Raw genomic sequence first — 18683 nt, 5'->3', positions numbered from 1 at the left:
TCCCTTCCAGCGATTCCTGGCCAGCCTTTCCTTTCTGCTTCACATTGCCTTTGTTAAACTATTGGCCCGTGACATGGAGAGTTTTTTGAGAAGACTGGTTAGAAAGAAAGGAAACGAGATTAAACAGAATAGGTCACTTGAGAACACTTGCAGAAATTTTGTCTTTATTTGCTTGGTCTGGTAGCTCTGGAAGATAGGAACTCCACATGTTTTATGGTTATATTTATATAACAAATAAAGTCTTTAATTACAGCAGCCCCTGCTTTCAAGGAGGCAGTAGGGAAGCCAAAGAAAAACAGAAGACTTTGCAGTCAAAGTAACAATATCCGTAAATCAGAAGTGTCACATAATCCTCTGAAAATTAAAAATTGAATAATAAAATATTTCCCTCATTTACTTAGTCACTGTGTAATCTTATCAGGGCTACCATCCCTCGTTTCAAACACCGTGGTGTTACCTATGGCAGCCTCTCCTGTGGCAAAGAGTGGCACCTCCCGCTTTGCTTGGAACAGCTTCCCTGCGTCCGCCCTGCCGTGCCGCAGCCTCCCCCGAGCCCACGCGCTGGCTGACGCTCATGGGGAGCGCCGTGTCAGGAGCGGGGCATGAATGGAGCTGGATTTGTGAGGGGAAAATAGAATTTGATCCTTCAGTTCCCACAGGGTACCACCACAGAGACTATTTTCTGTAAAATGAAACCAGTGGAGTGATGTTTTACACCACAATATCGCACAAAAGGCAAGACAGTTGGCCCAGGGATACTCCTACACAGACAAATCCCTGTGTCTCTGGACAGGTTCATGTTTCTTTATCTGGCAAGCAGAAAATCATAGTCAGTGTACAAAGTAGCTTTTTTATTTAAGGAACAATTAAGCTAATCCCACAAGATTTCATGTTTAACTAGGTTTGTAGTGAACAAGTTTGTAGTCTGCATTCAATCAAGTTCTTTTGACTTTCAGAAAATAGGGGCAAACCAATATATACGAAATGTAAAATTCTGAGTTTCCTGGGATGACTGAGTCCTGCTGGAGTAAAACTATACAGCTATTTGCTAAAACTTTGGTGTTCTATAAGTAAAGTTCTTTCTTTAGCCTGCCCTTAATCTTCCAATTATGCAATATAAACCTGCATTTTTCATTAAAATAAACTGGTGTACACTAAAGCGCTTGATAAATACATAACAATATGTACACGTGCACACATGTGCACTCAGTAAAAGCTGCTGTTGGCTTGAAGGTAACATCAGCTGCACTCATGACAAGATGCAGGCTCTTGGCCTTCAAAATCTCACCTACTCAAAAGTGTGGTCAGGCTCAGTGCTTTTTTCAGTGTGGTTTGAGCTGGGGTTGAATCCAGCCGTGGCCAATGATGATCTGAATTCAATGAAGTCAAGAGAAGACAATAATTCAGGTTCAGTTCTGGTTTTTGACAAAACAATGGTTCAAATCAATCTTTGGTTTTGGTTCTACTTCCTGCTTAACAGCTGAGTAAAGAAAAACATCTGGAATAATAACCCAGCAGGGCCTATAAGAGAGGCTGCTCCTTCATACTGTCCAAATAACACCAATAATAACAAAGCTTTCAAGCCAGTTTTCAACAACAACAATGAAAAAAACACAACCAAACAAGAAAACTCCTTTTGTGCCTTACAGTCAGTAGTGGCCAGGACTGCACACAGGAATTGGAGCATTCCTGCCTCCACTGGCACCAGGCAGGGAAATGGGCCAAGAGCAGCCCTGCTGTCCTGGCTCTGCAGGAGGGAGGCAGAGCACAGCTCATGCACACAGCTGATTCCCTCCTGCAGTCAAGCTGGCTTTTGTGAGCCCTCAGCTGGGCCTGGGCACTGCCCAGCATGGGTGAAGCCCTGCCAGGGAACTCCAGCACTGATCCTCCTGTGAGATGCGGAATCCTGGATCTGACAGCCCCCTCAGGCCAGCACTGCCCCTGTGCCAGCTGGTAGGGAGAGCTGTGCCCAGTGCATCTCCTTCCCACTGCTCTGCCATCTCTCCCACTTCTTTTAGTGAGCTCCTTTGAGTCTGGGACCATGTCTTTGTTCCATGTTCATTTGGTGACTAACACAGTCCAGCCTGGTTTTGAGAGTAGGGCTCCAGATGCTGCATCAAAGTACCTTTAGTGGGGCAGTATAAACCACCCAGGGCAGGCAAAGCTCTCTGGAGTGGCCTCAACCCATGCTCACATCTGGGCAACTGCCCCACCATGAATGTCAGCCTTGATTGCCAAACATGACTACTCCTACTGCCCGAGGTTTAGACCAATCTTAGGGAACTGTAGTTGCTTAAAAACAAGCCAGTAATGGAAGTCTAGAAAAGGGAGAGGACACACCAGGAAATGTCCACAGGTCACACATAAAACAAGGACTGACGCCAATGGCCATTGCCTTAAGCAAGAACCCCTGAAGCCAAAACTGGCTGCATGAAATTTACAACTGCTCCTGGTCTTTTTTACCACACGCTGCTCTCATGCATCAAACAGGCCAAGGGGACCTCTCAGAGCAGGTCTATTTTCATGGGACAAAACACTGCTCAGGTGTTCTCCATCTGGAAAAAACACTAGCTCTTCACTTCTGCTTCAGGAACACACCACCCCTGTGTCCACTGGGAAGGAGGTAATAAATGTCCTTGTATCAAATTTTTGATGTCTGTTTTTCAAGATCAGTTAATTGTCCCTTTTCCCCTCCTTATATAACTGGATTACTAAATTGAAACTGTGCAAGGGTGAAAAGAAAATCAAAGAATGAAATTGCCAATGACTTACAGTTTGGTAATTTTGAGTTAAAGCTGTGATTGCTGTTCTCTTGTTGCAAAAGTTAATGAATTTAGAAGAAAGTAAAGCAGCATTTTGGCCACCAGGACCTGGAGTACTCCTCCTTCTGAATACTACATTTCAGCTCCATAATTTGGACAATTTTAGCTTTGTTTACCAATGAAAATTTACCGGTGCTTATTTGTATTTACCAAGGAAGGAACAGAAACCGCAGCACATTTGCAGCCAGGTCTCTGACCTCCTGTTCAGTGGTTTATGAAACCCAAGATGCATTTTCAGGGCAGTACTTGCATTTGTAACATTCTTGGTTCATCTGCCATACCCACAGACCCTCCCTTTAAAACACATACCCAAATTTTTATGAGCCTGTGTATAATCTTATAGAAAGTTTGTAATATCTTTGTTAAAAAACAAATCTAAATTTCATTTTAAAATTATTGGATGCCTTCTGGGTTTTTTTAGCATATTCAAGTTCTGAATATTAATATAGCTACTGAAAAAAAATGTAATTACAAAAGAAATTGTGACCTAATTTTCTCTATTTCTTATCAACAAATTTTCAGATACTGTTTGAGCCATTTGAACCCTCTTGGAAATTCTGAGGATATTTTTCTCCACATATTGAAATGTGTAGCTGACAGCTTCTGCCACTGAGTCCTCAAAAATTGGTTTAAAGAGATGTAAGTGTACAACTGAAACAGAAACAAAACAGAGTCTCAATAATCACACATATTTACCCTCTTTGTTCAAATGTTGGATTTCAGCTACAGAAAATACCATACTATTTTACTATAGAGATGTAAAATCATTCCATAGAGTCTTCCAAATATCCAACTTGTATTTCAGACACAGATATCAAGAGGGGAAAAGTCTCCAGCTGTCTAGAACTCCAAAGTCTCTCATTTGTACTGCCATTTAACATAACACAAAATTTAAGACCAGACTTTAACTGTTTCCAAATGTTCTTGTGTGTTTTTCTGCTGAAACCTTTAACTGTTATCTAGCACTAGAATTCTTAGACAACAAATACACCTACAGTCTCCCTTTAATTTTGTGTTCAGACATTTTTCTGTTGAATGCTTGGTATCATACATTAATCATGGTAATATATGAGAAATACATAATGACTCTGAGAGCAGAAGGATCTAGGGCAAATTTCAAGTACAAATCACTTTAAGCATTGATACACAGAAAACTCTTCATCCTGTGGGGAAATGACTATAGAGAGAGCAGTAGCAAAAATAGACTAGATCAAGTTCAATTTCAAACCTCTGAAGAAACTATTCATCCTTTGAAACAATCTCACAAAAGCTAAATATGAGCTTTATTGAAGAAAAAATTCTCTGCACGCAGTAGAAACCTGAACAGAAGTACATGTGGGAAATGCAGAACAGTGCACTGAAACAAAACAGAAGGTGCTTAAAAGCCTTCTCTCTAATCCTAGTATATGTTAGGCTACTTTATTTTTTTCCTGGAAAAGGTATAACACAATGCAAAAAGTAACTGAGTTCAAGCATTACTTTCTTTGAGTCCTACAAATAAGCACAACTTCCCATGGGACTTGTGCATGGCTTAGAAGTTTATGTGTCTGGTGAAACACTCCGAGTCAACAACCTGGATAACACTCTGAGATTCTGCAAGCCCAGACAAGCTGATATTTCAGTTTGACCCACTGATGTAAGCTTTTCCCCTCAGAAAGAAAATGGTTTATTATGAGGTGGGCTACAGGAAAGGGTAAACATCAGTTCTGAAGAGGAGTTTGGCAATGGAAATGAAACACTAAGAGTTGTTATCCTTGTTCTTGGGTGCTTTGTTTTTCCATTTAACATAATTGGAGCATTAAAGTTAATAGAGTCCCATGAAATAAATTACTAGTCAGGCATTTAATCTTTTAAAGTCATTTTGCTCATCCTGGAGAAGAGAAAGCTCTGAGGAGACCTTACAGCATCTTCCAGTACCTAAAGGTGCCAAAAGAGAGCTGGAGAGGGACTTTTACAAGTCAATGTAGCAATAGAACAAGGAGAAATGGCCTTAAACTGAAGGATGGTGGGTTTAGATTAGGTATTAGGAAGAAATTTGTTACTGTGAGGGAGGTAAGACAGTGAAACAGGTTGTCCAGAGATGTCGTGGATGTCCCATCCCTGACAGTGTTCAAGGCCAGGCTGGATGGGGCTCAGAGTAACCTGGTCTAGTGAAAGTGTTCCTGACAATGGTAGGGGTGTTGGAACAAGGTGATCTTTGAGGTCCCTTCCCACACAAACCATTCTATGAGTCTATGATATGTTATGGAGCAATTTTCAATAAAGAAAAAAAACCACCTTCAGTGATTTATCAATAATTTATTGTTTTGCATAAGAAGGTAAGATCAGATTTCAGGTAAGACATCAACCAAGGACCTGATGGTGAATTCAAGTATAGAGTTTGGTACAATATTAAAAAACACTACCCTTTGTTTGACTACAGCAAACAGCTAGAACACAATAAAAACATCTGGACTTGACTGTCAAAACATACATTTCTCTAAAAACCCACACAGCACAACTTGAATATGTGGAATATTGGAAACATGTTTAGTTGTCTTCATTCCCAAATTCTTAAGTCAAAGGAACAATCCACCCCCCTGTTCCCCTTGGTATCCCAGAACAGTTCAACACAGCTCAGGATCCATCATGGTAAGCAGGCTCCTGTCCTGTTGAAACTGTTTGACTAAGATATTTTTTCTGCCTAAACCTACTGTCATCTCTGCCTGCCTCATGGAGGGCTTTAATTTTTAGCTTTTGAAGCTAAATAATGCAATAATGTTGATTTTTAAAGAGCAATTTAGTAATGTAATTAAAACCGTTTCTGACTCGTCACAGACTGTGCACGTTTTACTCTGCTGGTTGGATCCATGTTTTTGAGATTCCCTTTCTTCTGCAGGTGTTCCCATTCAGGAGTTGGCTCCTGGCTCAGAGAGGGGCAGGCAGCCATGGCTGTGGGAGCCTCCTGCCAGGATGTGCTGGGATCAGAGGGTCGGTGGCTCTGGGAGCTCCACGCTGCCCAGGACAGCTGAGCTGTGCTCCAGACCCTCCCAGACCACACCGACCCAGGAATGGGAAATAAATTAACTTCAAAAAGAAAGGAAAAACAGCCTGCAGGACAGCCAGAACTGTCCCTGCCAAGGAGTTTGCAGATTATTCTAGCATCTACTTCAGAAAGAGAAAAGCAGGTCCCTTATGCAAGCGTTGACTGTACCCCAATGTTCCAAGACAGCCTGAGTTAGGAGCAATGCCAATAGTGTTTTAGTGAGGACTAAAGTCCCTCCTGTTGGAAATGGCCACATCCTGAGAGATGCCAAGGGTCCTCTCCATTTCTAGATATGGTGAAGTCACTTGGCATCTCACAGAAAAAGGCAAACTGACCTGCTGAATTCCATATCCCCTGAAAAATAGTTTGATTTTCAGTGATTTAAAAAAAAGTAGAAAATGTTTTCTCACCTAAGATAATCTCTATGCAATTAATTTAATCAACAAATTCCTATTTATGTTACAAAAGAAGTTTAAGTCCACCAGGAAAATGGTGAAATTTGATAGCAGTTACAGTAGAGCTGTTCAAGCAGAGCATCTGTCCATACTGGGACTCAGTACATCTGTAATTCTTGCATAAACTTTTCCAGACTCCCAGGGATTCTGCTGTTGTTTCTTGCATTTCATTTGTTTTATAAGACTCTAAGCCAAATGCAATGGCCCACACATTAAATACACATTTAGAATAAAACTGCAAAACCTCATGGCTTTATCAGCATATGAACTGAAATAAAATATTTACATGGAATGTTGAGCTCCATTTACAGAGACTGTTTCAAATTACAGACTTGTAATCTCTTTAATAAATGATCACATTGACAAGAAATTTAAAAACTTAACATCCCTTTTCAACCCTTTCATAAATATATAAAGTTTCACTAAATTCTTTTTTCTTTAAACAAGAGCGCTATATTCTCTTTACAGATTAACATGAAATAATGGTTTCCTGTTTCAATGCCACAGATGGGATGATCTAAAGTCACCAAGTTCCTATAGACATTCTGTACTTACAAGACATATTCACAACACAACACACAGGTGTTACTTGGTCTTTACATCTGTACTCATTTCCTGCATATCAGTAGTAAATAAAGGAAAATACCAAATTATCTATATTAAAAATACATTCCTCTAATATACATTTGCTTAACACTGACACATCAAATCTTTAAATGGGGTTTCCAACTGTCTTGTTTCCAGTGACAAGGATGTTTTTTACAGTGAACTGTACAGCATTAATTTATTTTTGAGTGGAGACAAAATACATGTCACTCTACTAAAAAGTATCAGTACATACTCAACAATAAAAGAATTAATCTCTTTCAACTGTTTCTCAGATGTCCAAGGTTTCTTCATTGTTTGAAAATTTCTGATGGGAAAATTGTTCTAAAGTGTGCCAAAAATATTTTAAATCAATTTAAAGGGGGAAAAATTATTCTCTACTTTGTTGCTATTCACATCACTTTGCCACTGATTTTACAGAAGTTTAATCCCAAAGACTTTGAAGTTATATACACACTAACCCACATTTTTTCCTATTTAAATAATTATTCCCATGACTTTTCTTTGTTTTGCCACAGAGCATGCCTGAAAATACTTTCAATCCATGCATGCTCACAGCTGAGTGTTTCACTGAATACGTCTTTCTTTCCATGATTATGTTAATTGCAAAAGAATATTTAAATCAGTCTGTACATGTAAGACAAGGTTCACATCTAGAAAAGTAAAAACACATTGATACATAATTAAAACTATGGTGTCTTCCTCATAAAAATGTTGGTCTCTTTTGCCTGTTTCAGTTCTCTCAAACACTGAAAGGGCAATAACTTCCAAGTGCTGATGTGCTCTTGTATGGGAACAGTTATGCTTAAAACCACTGAAGTGCTGATCTCCAGCATCAATTTGTATCTTCTGCAAATTCCGTGTTAAAAACACTCACCTTGGAAACACACAGATGATGATAAAGAGGTGTTTGGCAGTTTTGCTACACTAGTATTAGCTCACTTTATGGAGCACAGTAAATCTCTGGTTTAATCTGACTGTTCTGCCCCAAACCGTGGGCAGCAGAATTGAAGACACAGGAAAACAAGACCAGTTCCAAGTGCATGAAGAGTATACCTGCTGCTCAGAAGAGCTGAAATCCCTCCTCCCAAGAAAGTAGCCATCAAGTAAAAGCTTAACCATGCCCAAAGTTTAGATGTTGATACAACAGCAAAGGTTTTGTCTGCCTAAAACGTTGCTACGAGTGTAGCCAGCTGACAGGAACCCAGAAGGTCTCGGTCTCCAGTCTGTCAAAAGTTGTTTTAAGCTCACTGTAAGCTGTAGCAAGGTCATCGTTGACTATCACCTTATCAAAAAGGTGGCCATACTGGCTCTCCATCATGTGGGCAGATTTAATCATTTCGTGAAAATCTTCTTCCTAGTAAGAGCAGTGCAATAAAGATCAATGCACAGCCAGTCCATAACAACCCTGCATAAACACTTTCCATATTAAACATGATATAATTGCTTATTTCTTATCTCATCAGGAGATGGAAGCTTACCTCTAATTAAAAAAAGAATAGAGATTACCATTACAAGTGATCTCAGAGAGTATTCTGATGAGTTGACTCAGCTTAACAGGCAATTCTTTCATCTCTGCCTTTGTAGTGACACAATTAGTCACTGCACTGTAATTATGGAGACATTTTCTTTTAGCAGCACCAGCGGAAAATGTTTCTAGCTGTTTACTTTGATGATACATTTAAAGTTTCATTATGTTAATCTCAGCTTGCTATTAGCACTTACAGCACAGCCCTTTTAAGAGCTTGGTAGGAGTAATCATTCTATGCCTTGTTCGATCTGGCTTAGTGGGTGTCATGTTTGGGGAGGAAACAAATCTTAGTAATTTGTTTAAATGACTTTGAGAGATGAAACCTGTCCTAACTAAACAATGGCCTGAAGGTTGCTCTTAAGAACAAACTCCTCTTACTTTTTATATACCACAAACCAAAGTTTCTTACAGAATGTAATTTCCAAACTATTCGAAATGCACATTTTACACAGATACAGTCTGTGACTATATCTGTGACTCGCTTGGAAACAAAATCTAAAAAATCTTAAATGACACCTGAATGAGGAAAAATGACACACACTGTAAATACAGATAAACAATCTAATGATGACCAACTTTGCTGTAGATTCAATTAAAATATGATTTCATTATATTACAAGGAAGTAAGTAGGTTAATATTGGGTAATGTTATTTTTTTTCTGACTATTCACAAAAACCATCATTTGTTCCTTGCTTAGATATCTCTTCTTTCTTACAATGTTCAATTTTTCTATAACATTTTAAAAACCCTCTATTTCTCTTATCCACAAATATGGGCTTTTTATTAAAGGACCATTTACTTTTTCAATTGGTTCTTTATATTTGCATTTTCCTCTAAATTTAGACCCCTAATACAGTTGACAAAACAAATTCTTTTATTTGAATAGAAACATCTAAGTCCAGGTACAAATTTTTTAAAGAAAATTCACAGCATTATATCTTATAAAGATATGCTTGCACTGTGGGGGTTCTTTATTGACATAAAGTCAGAGGAGCATGGAAACTGTGAATACCCATAAGCACATCAAACAATGAAAACACCACAGTAAATGTGTAATGTGAGAGAGGTTGAGAAACAGCAAGATGCTCATGTAAGCCCTGACAAGTGCTGTCAATAAGAACCAGAGATCACCTTTATTTTCGAGGTAAACTGCTACAAAAAAACTCCTGACAGGTTCTCCTGATTTGCCATGACTAATTATACTTACAGTAAAGGGTTTTGCAGTTCCCTTATCATCTTTACTTGAAATAATCTTGGCATTTTTTCTGGTTTCTCTCAAACGGTCAAGTGATGGAGGTTTTATAAATATAACAAATGGTTTAAACTCATATGTCCGCAAGTGTTTCACTGTCTGGGAAGAGGAAAGATTTTAATTAATTAGTTTATTTTGCACAATGGAATTTACTGTAATAAAAGAAACTCCCCATTGACCATAATAAACCCATAAAGCGTTTCTAGGCAGTTATTTTTCATTTACTGCCATCCTGCTCTGCTGACCAGCATTGATTCATCTAAGGGGAATTTTCAGAAAGGTAGGAAAACTCTTTCTCCAGTGCCACTGGCAGTGAGAGGATGGAGGAGAAGGGCAGGTATTTAGTGGAGGAGAAAAAGTTCAACCATACACTGGCCACCTTTGGAGAAGAGATGCTCTGGCTGGGTTTAAACAAACTAGTCCAGCTCCTAGAAGCACTGTGGATTTAGGAGCAACAAAATTCCCAGTGGAGCTGTTCAGCAGGGTTGAAAGACAAGGTCAATGAACAAAAAATGGTTTTGTTCAGAGGAATATTCTTAGCAATTATCCAGCCAACATCACATTTAGAGCGTTCCTTGACTCATGTCCATCCTGAATGGAAACCCTTGGCATGAACATTGTAGTGAAACATGTGAGAGAGAGTTGCTGGACTTGGTGATAACTCAAAACTATTCTGAAATTACAGTTTCAGAGACAATCTGTTGCCCAAACTAACAGAAAGATAAATGGAAATATAGGAGCATTCTGTAATTAAATCTTAAGTATTATGCTGCAGGGCTTCCAATTCCTTTATTTACTGGCTGTATATTTATCTCTTTTCAGAGAGCCTTGCTTAGCTAAAGCGAGCAAGAAAAGCCACTCAACAGTCATTCAGTGTGGGATAAAGCACACCTTTTGAGAAATATTTTTTACCAGGATTCCCATATGCAATATGAGGAAGTACAAGAGTACAGAAGACATGCTTACTTACATGAGGCTGCACATCCAACAAACAAACTTTGTTTTTAGCTAGAACTGACCGAACAGAGTCTAAACTTGTTCCATAGTAGTTATTCTTATACTCGCCATACTCGATAAACCTGTGGCAGAAGGTAAAAACAACTGAAATAATTTCCATTTTCTCCAGAAAAAAAGCTTAGCAGTATGCTTTATAAGATTTAATTCAGAAGCAAAAATATTTTACTTTACATGAGAGTTCTACCGTGTTTTATAAAGGAAATGCTGTCAAGTACTTCAGCATGTCAATTTTAAGAAATCTTCTACTTTACTGCTTTCAAATCAGTAACACCTGCTTGTATTACAGTTAAAGAGAAAAAAGCACTGTAGTCCAACAGCCCACTAATGTTTTCCATCACCTCTTTTTCTGAACTAATGCAATGCAATAAAACAGTGGATAAGCTAAACAATAGAAACTACTGAAATTTCATTGCACACTACAGAATATCCAAATTCTCTGTCTCAGAAGAGGACGAGTGATGACGGTGCTGGTGGAACCAAGGCGGCTGGTTATTTGCTATAAAAGTACAAGCACTATTTGCCAGAAAAGCAAAGCACAGTTTGAAGTTTCAATAAAACCCACAGCTTTGTGTCTAATACACTTTTGCCCTCTGAAACTGGGGCAGAATTTCAAGCTACAGAATTTTACAGGCTGCTGGAGAGCGCGATGCTACCATTGTCTCTTCATTTTAGTTTACTTTCTGGAGGGTGTACAGGCAGGGCCTTCACTGTAGATCTCTAAATTCAAAAGCAGAGGAAGTGCCTGGCCTGAAAGAGAGCAGAACTATGCAAACATTGACTCAGGCACGTCTGCAGCACTTCCACAGCCCCCTTCCCTAGAGCTGCAGTGCTTTAGTGCTATGACAGAAGATGCTCTATTAAAAGAATGCTCCCCCATCCCAAGCACCTCTAATTTCAGTGTCTCCTTGAGGAGCTGAGGTACTGAAACTACTTGTAAGCTTAGAAACTCTTGTGTTTACACATATTCCATATTTTTCCCCAGCTGCTTATATAACAACATGTAATTTTAACACATCCTCAAATCACTGCAACTTATATCCACTTTGACTTATTATCTAAAATAACAACCAGCCCCATTTTAAAATAAACCATTGTTTTAACTGCAGTTCTAGTTAAAAATCTCTTCAACATACTTGTTATTCTGTACATCTGTCTCAAACAAGTGCTTGGAAATGAAAATGTATTCGACACCATCACTTTCTTGGCTTCTTCTTGGACGGGTAGTGTCTGCAGTTTCATCATATAAAAGAAAAAAAGGAAAATATGCACAAAACAATATAATGCAAACCAGTTCAGGAAAAGCTGAAAAGCACAGACTCTTTGTGCAATACTAAGCATAGCACTTCCCTCACTTCTCTGAAGCACATAAGGCTGCTCTGGATCTGGTAGGCAGCACACAAGCACATGACAGGATTGAGTTTTAAATGCATGCAGGAAAATCAGAAAAAAAAACTATTGGACAAGTATCAGATTATCATTTTTTATTAACTAGTGGAAAAATCCAATAAAATGAGGACAGCTGAATAATAAAAGGAACAGCAGTCCATAACAATTACCCCAACCTTGCCTCTTGTTAAACTTATTAGCATATGAGACCATAAAGGGAAACAAAGCACACCATCCTGATTTATAAAATGTTATGTTCATTAACAACTCTTGTAGCCATGGTATGTGAAGCATGGTAATAAAAAAATAGGGTGTGAACTTTATGCTTTAGTGCTTTTCTTTATCCTGTGACTAAAAATAGGAATTCCATTTTCTTTCAATAGCCTTGTATTATTTGCACTTCTTACTCTCCCCCAAGTAGGTATAAGGGTTTTGCTTATAATATTTGAGGGGTTGTCATTTATGATTAATGAACCCATTAAAACATCCTGTTTTGAACAAGTTGAATATTACAGCATCATGCATTCTTCACCACATATGGACATACAAAACCTGCTTGCAGCAACAGAGACTTAAATGCCATTTGATCTATCACTCCTTTTAGGCAGACACAATGAGGAACATTTCCAAGACAGGAACCTCACTCTCCCTCCAAGTCCTGACTTACTGAATTTCAGGGAGAGGGATTCCTTTACATGTTTGTTTTAACTTATAACCACAAATTTGGAAGAGAAAGGAGAGAAGGTAGCTTGATGAATACTGTCAACTTTTAGAGAAATATTTTTGGGCAAATGATTGCATATACTTCAATGTATTAAATATTTTGGGAACATCTAGATTTTTTTTGTTATTGTTGCTTTCAATATCCAGTTGAAGCAAATATATGCAAAAGAAATGATTTGCCAAACTAAATGCATTAATTTTTCTACTTAGGAAATTCATTCATACATATATATACACTTCACAGAATATCTGCACTTGCAAAAAACCTGAGAGAGAATCTCCCAAATTCATAATGTTGGAGCCATATTTGTGAAGGTTCCCTATAGAAGGTACAAGTAAAAAGCAAACCAAGAAATCAAAGTCTAAAACTGTTGAGTTCTTCATATTAAAGAAAATCCAGTTAAGAATTGTAGAAGTTGATATAATACAATGTTACTCAGTTTTATAAAAATCACACTACTTGGTCAGAAACAGGAAAGAGGAAAAAACTTCCCCAGGTCATCTCTTCTAAAGCTAATAAAAGGGATTTCATTAATTTATTCACTGGATTCAACTGTTTATAATAAATCTTCATTTTTCAGCCTAACAGATAAAGGCCAGTTTGCTGAATGCAAGCCTTGGTAACAGAGTACATTTCAGTGCTTTACAGCCAAATCCAGGGTGTTCTTCAGCTGAGTTTCATTTACTAAACCTCACTGACATCAATCATGCTAAACTTGTACTGAAAGTGTACTGCAATACCTCTGAGCCAAAAAGCTCTATCAGTTAAATCAATGCTATTTAATGCAGAACTGCAGCAGTACTTTTAAAAATAAGAAAAGCAATTTGGATGCCAAGCATGCATTTAGAGACCTAAACTTAAAAATACCTTAAAGGTAATACAATAATAAAGGCTAATAATGCAATGATATCATTAGAGAATAGGAGTGCATTTTTACTTACGTGGCACTGTTACCCCGTAGTGCTGCGTGTCACTGATTAGCAATTTCCGTTTAAGTTCATTCAGTCCAACCCCTACAGGACCTGAAAGAAAAAAATTGTCCTGTTTCCCAACAGCCAGTTGTCTCTTGTCTCTTCAGGTGCAAGTATGCTCCAAGGTAAGGCTACATAGCCTATAGCTGTGACATTACTGCCTTTTAGTCAGGGATTTGGAAACACCCATGGTTCCAGCCTCTCCTAGTATATACAGAGCTGACAAATTTCAGGGGATGCAGTTGGCAGTTACTCTCTTCTGACTTTATTACTGAGGAAATATCAGTGAAAATAAGTTGCCAGCAAAGCTGACTTTCTTTTCTGCAGCAATTACCCTCAGCATGCACCCACCTCCATCTCAACCCTGCTACAAACCCCTGCATGCCAACCTGCAACTTTCCAGAACCAAAAACGGTTTTGGCTGTTTATTTTGCCAGAATACCCCCAGCTTGTAGACTAGAGGACCCCAGCTGGCATGTGCAAAGTGCCCCCAAAGTCTCTGCACTCTGTGTTTCAGCATGGCCTCACTCCCTCCTGCTGCTGCATCCCTCGCCTGCTCCAGATGCCCCTGGGGACAATTGCTGCCACATTGCCATGCCCTGGGAGCACTGCTCCTTCCAGCCCCTGCTGCAGGCAGGAACACTGCCCAGCTCCTCGCTGCCTGTAGCTGTCACCATCCACCTTTAGACTGCGTCAGGGTGGCACTGCGTGGAGAGAGGAAGGAAGGGCAGTACTTGCCAGGTCACAACCCATTTGGGATGTTTGGGTTACTTTCTTTGTTATTGATTTTCTTTTAAACTGTGCTTGTCTCCTGCCTGCTGTTTGAACTGGTCCAAAGCAAATGTTTCCTTCTTCATGCGACTGCCAAAGAGAGACCACTCTTGGAAGGAGGATGGCAGGAAGGAACAAAGACTGCATGGAATTTTTTTGACCTGTCTCCTCCACCTCCACTTGAGTAGCGCTGCACTAGAAGCAACAGAGCAAGATGTTCCTCTTGGCTTTCGGGTTGTCCCTAATTCTTAGCTGTTTGCCAGTGGTGCTTTAGGTCTCTGTGAGGGCACTCTGTCCTGTGAGGTCTCAAAGGCTCCACAGGCACTCGCTGCCTGTCCCCAGGAGCCCTCCATGCCCTGCCTGCCCACTGTGGTGACAGGGCCATGGTGCTTGCTGTGTGTGAAGGGAGCTCAGCTCTGCACGTTCTTACATTTCTGACAGTGGAGAGCCTTCATTTCCACAGTGCCAGATCAACAGCAGAAGGCAAAGGAGAATGAGTCATTGGAACCATAGCCTAAATAATGCAAGGATAATACCTGTGGTTTTAAGGAAAATTCTTGCACATTTAGTAAAAGGGACACGTGTATATGGAGTGCTTCTTAACAAACACATTTTAAACATTGTAAAAATGTTCAAACCCTAATAAAAATTTCAATGAAACAGTGTTGTAACCACTACTTACTAGTGACAGTCCAAAAACAGACTGATGCTTCAGTACCTTCAGGTACTGAAAAAATGTATCTGTGAAACAGGTATCTGTAAAAATGACATTACACCCTGTCTGGAGTTGAAACACTATTGATGAAAAGCAAGGGCTTGCTACTTTGCTGCTACCCCCAGACTATGGTTCTACTGTAGACTCTTAGAGTTTCTACATTTAAAGTTTCTATGTGTTCACATCAGTTAAACACACAACTACATTACAAGTTCCATCTCTGACCTTCCTGTAAATTAATCTATCAGTATGTATAAATGTTTATTTAATATGGTGTACAGCAGCCTCTACTGGTGCATGTCTGCAGAGGACAGCAATGTGTTATGGAGATAATGGCATTACTTTTGTTATAATTTAAGTTTTTTTCCTTTTTATAAGAGTTTAGCTCTTTAAGGCAAATATGGACTTTTATAGGAAAAGTAATTAAAACTCTTATATCCTAGCAAAGTAAACCAAACCAAATGGAATTCAGTTTTTAAAAATCATTCTATTACTTTTAAGCAAAAAATATTTCCCATCACATCCACACAAATATTATTTCCTTAGTCTACATGCTGTCAAATCAACAGTATGCTTTTAGCTCTATTTATATATAACGAGTCCCGGCTTCGCTTCCTGTGACACGTGCTTTGGAAACAGCTTAACTCTGTTTCCAGATCACAACTTCATTACTACTGTGTCCCCTTCCAGATTAACATTTTAAAATCATCTTTAAATTAAACAACTGAAAGGTGTAGAGTCTTATTTTTCACTGCTGTCTTCACAGAGTTCTCATAAGTGTAGCATATGGACACTGAAGTCTGATTCCAGCTCAGCAAAGCCATCCATTCATTATATAGATTTTTATACTATCTCTCCCAAATTAATAGACAGTTTCCTTCTAAATATTCTTTTTGTTTTCATGCAGCAGAGAAAGATGCCAGTTTCTAATAGTTATGAATCTGAACACAATTTGAACTAAAAAAGAGAATAAAGTGTCAGGATTTAAAAGGATAACCCTGATTCTTATACTCAAATATAAGACATCCAGGATCCATGTCTGTAATGTAGTTTTGGTTTACTATAAATCACCCCAGGCAGCAATATTTACAGTTACGCTGACAGATTTAGAGATATTTTGCTTACTTTTTTAAAGGAAAATTTGTGCTGCTTGCTGTTGCATGCTAAGTCATGTTAATGGTCAAATCCTGCACAAGTGGACTGCAGTGCCTACCTCACTTTATTGAGAGACATCTGCAGAATTAAACTACCAATCATTAAAACTTGCACTAAATTTTGTACGACTCAGACACATCTGAAGAAAACTGAAAAAACTAAGCTTAGGTCTTGGGAGGGTTGAGCCAACCAGCCATTCTACACCCACAGACACATAATGAGCTCCTAATAGACTTCTGGAAAGAAAAGAAAGGGAGAGTGGTCCTTCAGAAAAGATTTTCTGAGTTAGATGACAATATTCCTGCTGGGATAACAAGAACCCAGTAGGAGACCTGCCCTGGGAGAGGCTCTGTGGCTCAGTTCCTGGTACACTACAATGCTACGACTGCACATGCATGTCTGACTGCAGCTCAGTGTGGTAGCAAAAGAGAACCTCATTATTTCGTGTTTCTGTACATTTTAACAAGCAGTGGGAGTTAGTTTGATATCTGTTGCTCACTGAAGTAGGATCAGTGAGTTCATACTGGTGTTCTCAAGGGCAAGGCTAGGCACTGTGTTACATCCTATGTATTTGTTCCTGAACCTTGCTGACCTTCCCATGCCTTCAGTCAGGAAGTTTTAAAGCAGATAGCAATTATAGGTCTCTTTCTTCATTGTTCAGTTAGTTGACTGGAATAGCATGGCCATGGTAGGCCATTTTCCTGTACTACTGCTGTAAATCAATTAAAACTCTGCAAGCCATTACTGAACATGCTAAAGCTAAGTCAGGAGCGGTGGAGAGTTAAATGGCCCTTTCGTTTCATCCTCCTTTGCTCTGAAATAGACCTGGCCTCATCATAACTCCTTCATGATAAAACCAGAGGTGATGGATTAAAAAACCCAAAATCTAAGCAATACAACAAATAGAGAGCTTTTTCAGTCCCAGATTCCTTTTCTTTTCAGTAGTGACCAGAAGCACATCTTTGTGGGAAGTACTGGCAGCACCATTCAGAGACAGAGACTTTTCTGATCATGTCAGACACCAGTAACAACTTCTCCTTTATGGCTACATGCCTCTGTCCCTTGCTTCCACCACTGCCCACTTTGGACAGAGGCACCACCATGGGGGACCACAGCACCTGAAAGGCTCTGCACACCTCCAGTGATCATAATGCATGCACATAACAGTGTGTGCTCTTGGGGACAAGTGCTCATGGCTTGTTACTGACAACTTTGCTTTATCCTGCCCCTTCAGAAAGCTCTGACTTAGCTGAAACTATGCCAGATTAAAGTTATTGCAGGTAGCACATTCATTCTAACTCTAAAGAAATAAAATTTATGCTACTCTGGCCCTTAAAATTCACCAGAGCAGAAGACATTGTGAACAGGGCTTTTCCCTCATTAATATAAATGAAAATTCTAGTGTTTAAATAATACAAGTCATATTAAAATATTCTACCTTTGTCTGATAGGGCTGTGAGGTATGTTATGCTTAGGATGCAGGCAATATTTGTGGTGGAAAACTTTAGGATTTCTTAGCAGCTTGGGAACAGTCAGTTACTAGAAGCAGACTGATAACATAATATTGGATAAATTTGTTTTTACCAGACTCATCACAATCCTAACAATTAAAAGCATACAAAAATATTTGTATCATTACTGCTTCAGATGATGTCATATTAGCCCCTAGGATTTGCAGAGCTTTATTCATGAACTTAGATTTGCAGGCAAGGTAAAATCTTGACAAACTGCTACACTGAGCTGAATCTGAGAGTAGTGTGTAACACACAACAGAGCACTGAAATTACTGTGTGTGCAATTCATGTTCTTTAAATTAGACTAGACCTATTCAGAATGAAGTGAAATTTGTTTTAAAGTTGTCAAACTCCCTCCCCCTAAAAGAAGGCAAAACCAAACCTAAATGTCCCCTTTTAAACAGTAAATCATATATTTAGACCTAGCTCAACACAACAGACATCTAGTGCTTCCACCAATTACAGCTATAAATTAATTATATCTCCTTTTCTTTCCTAGTACTACTATACAAATTATAGTCGATGTATTATAAGGAATGCTGCTACTGGCAGACAAAAAGCTTTTAAAATGTGTTTGCTTCTACTATACCTGTATTGCTTAGCTCTGCTAGTTTTTTCCACATTTTGCCCAAGACATTTTTATGGTATTGGCCAGACTTAAGCTGCTCTTAATATCCAGAGAAAAAACATTAGAATTACTGAAGTCCGCAATAAATTTCTGAATTGCTTTTGTTACTG

The 18683-nt window shown here is 38.9% G+C and overlaps 1 protein-coding gene across 1 annotated transcript in view; it reads right to left on the bottom strand.

Annotated features, from left to right (window-relative positions):
• Positions 1–5105: 5105 nt before the first annotated feature.
• MPP7 (MAGUK p55 scaffold protein 7) overlaps positions 5106–18683 on the bottom strand; it is a 146704-nt gene continuing 133126 nt past the window's right edge. The window contains exons 15-19 of the mRNA XM_059481294.1: positions 13761–13841; positions 11843–11936; positions 10663–10771; positions 9648–9791; positions 5106–8265 (exon numbers count right to left, since the gene is read on the bottom strand). Of these exons, the coding sequence (XP_059337277.1) occupies positions 8086–8265; positions 9648–9791; positions 10663–10771; positions 11843–11936; positions 13761–13841 (608 nt within the window). The 3' untranslated portion in view covers positions 5106–8085. The remainder of the gene's footprint in view (positions 8266–9647; positions 9792–10662; positions 10772–11842; positions 11937–13760; positions 13842–18683) is intronic.

Source organism: Ammospiza nelsoni, chromosome 1 (assembly GCF_027579445.1).
Source record: "Ammospiza nelsoni isolate bAmmNel1 chromosome 1, bAmmNel1.pri, whole genome shotgun sequence".
NCBI classification, from domain to species: domain Eukaryota; kingdom Metazoa; phylum Chordata; class Aves; order Passeriformes; family Passerellidae; genus Ammospiza; species Ammospiza nelsoni.
Note: the sequence above shows the minus strand (reverse complement) of the source record. Positions and strands in the feature narration are given on the sequence as shown.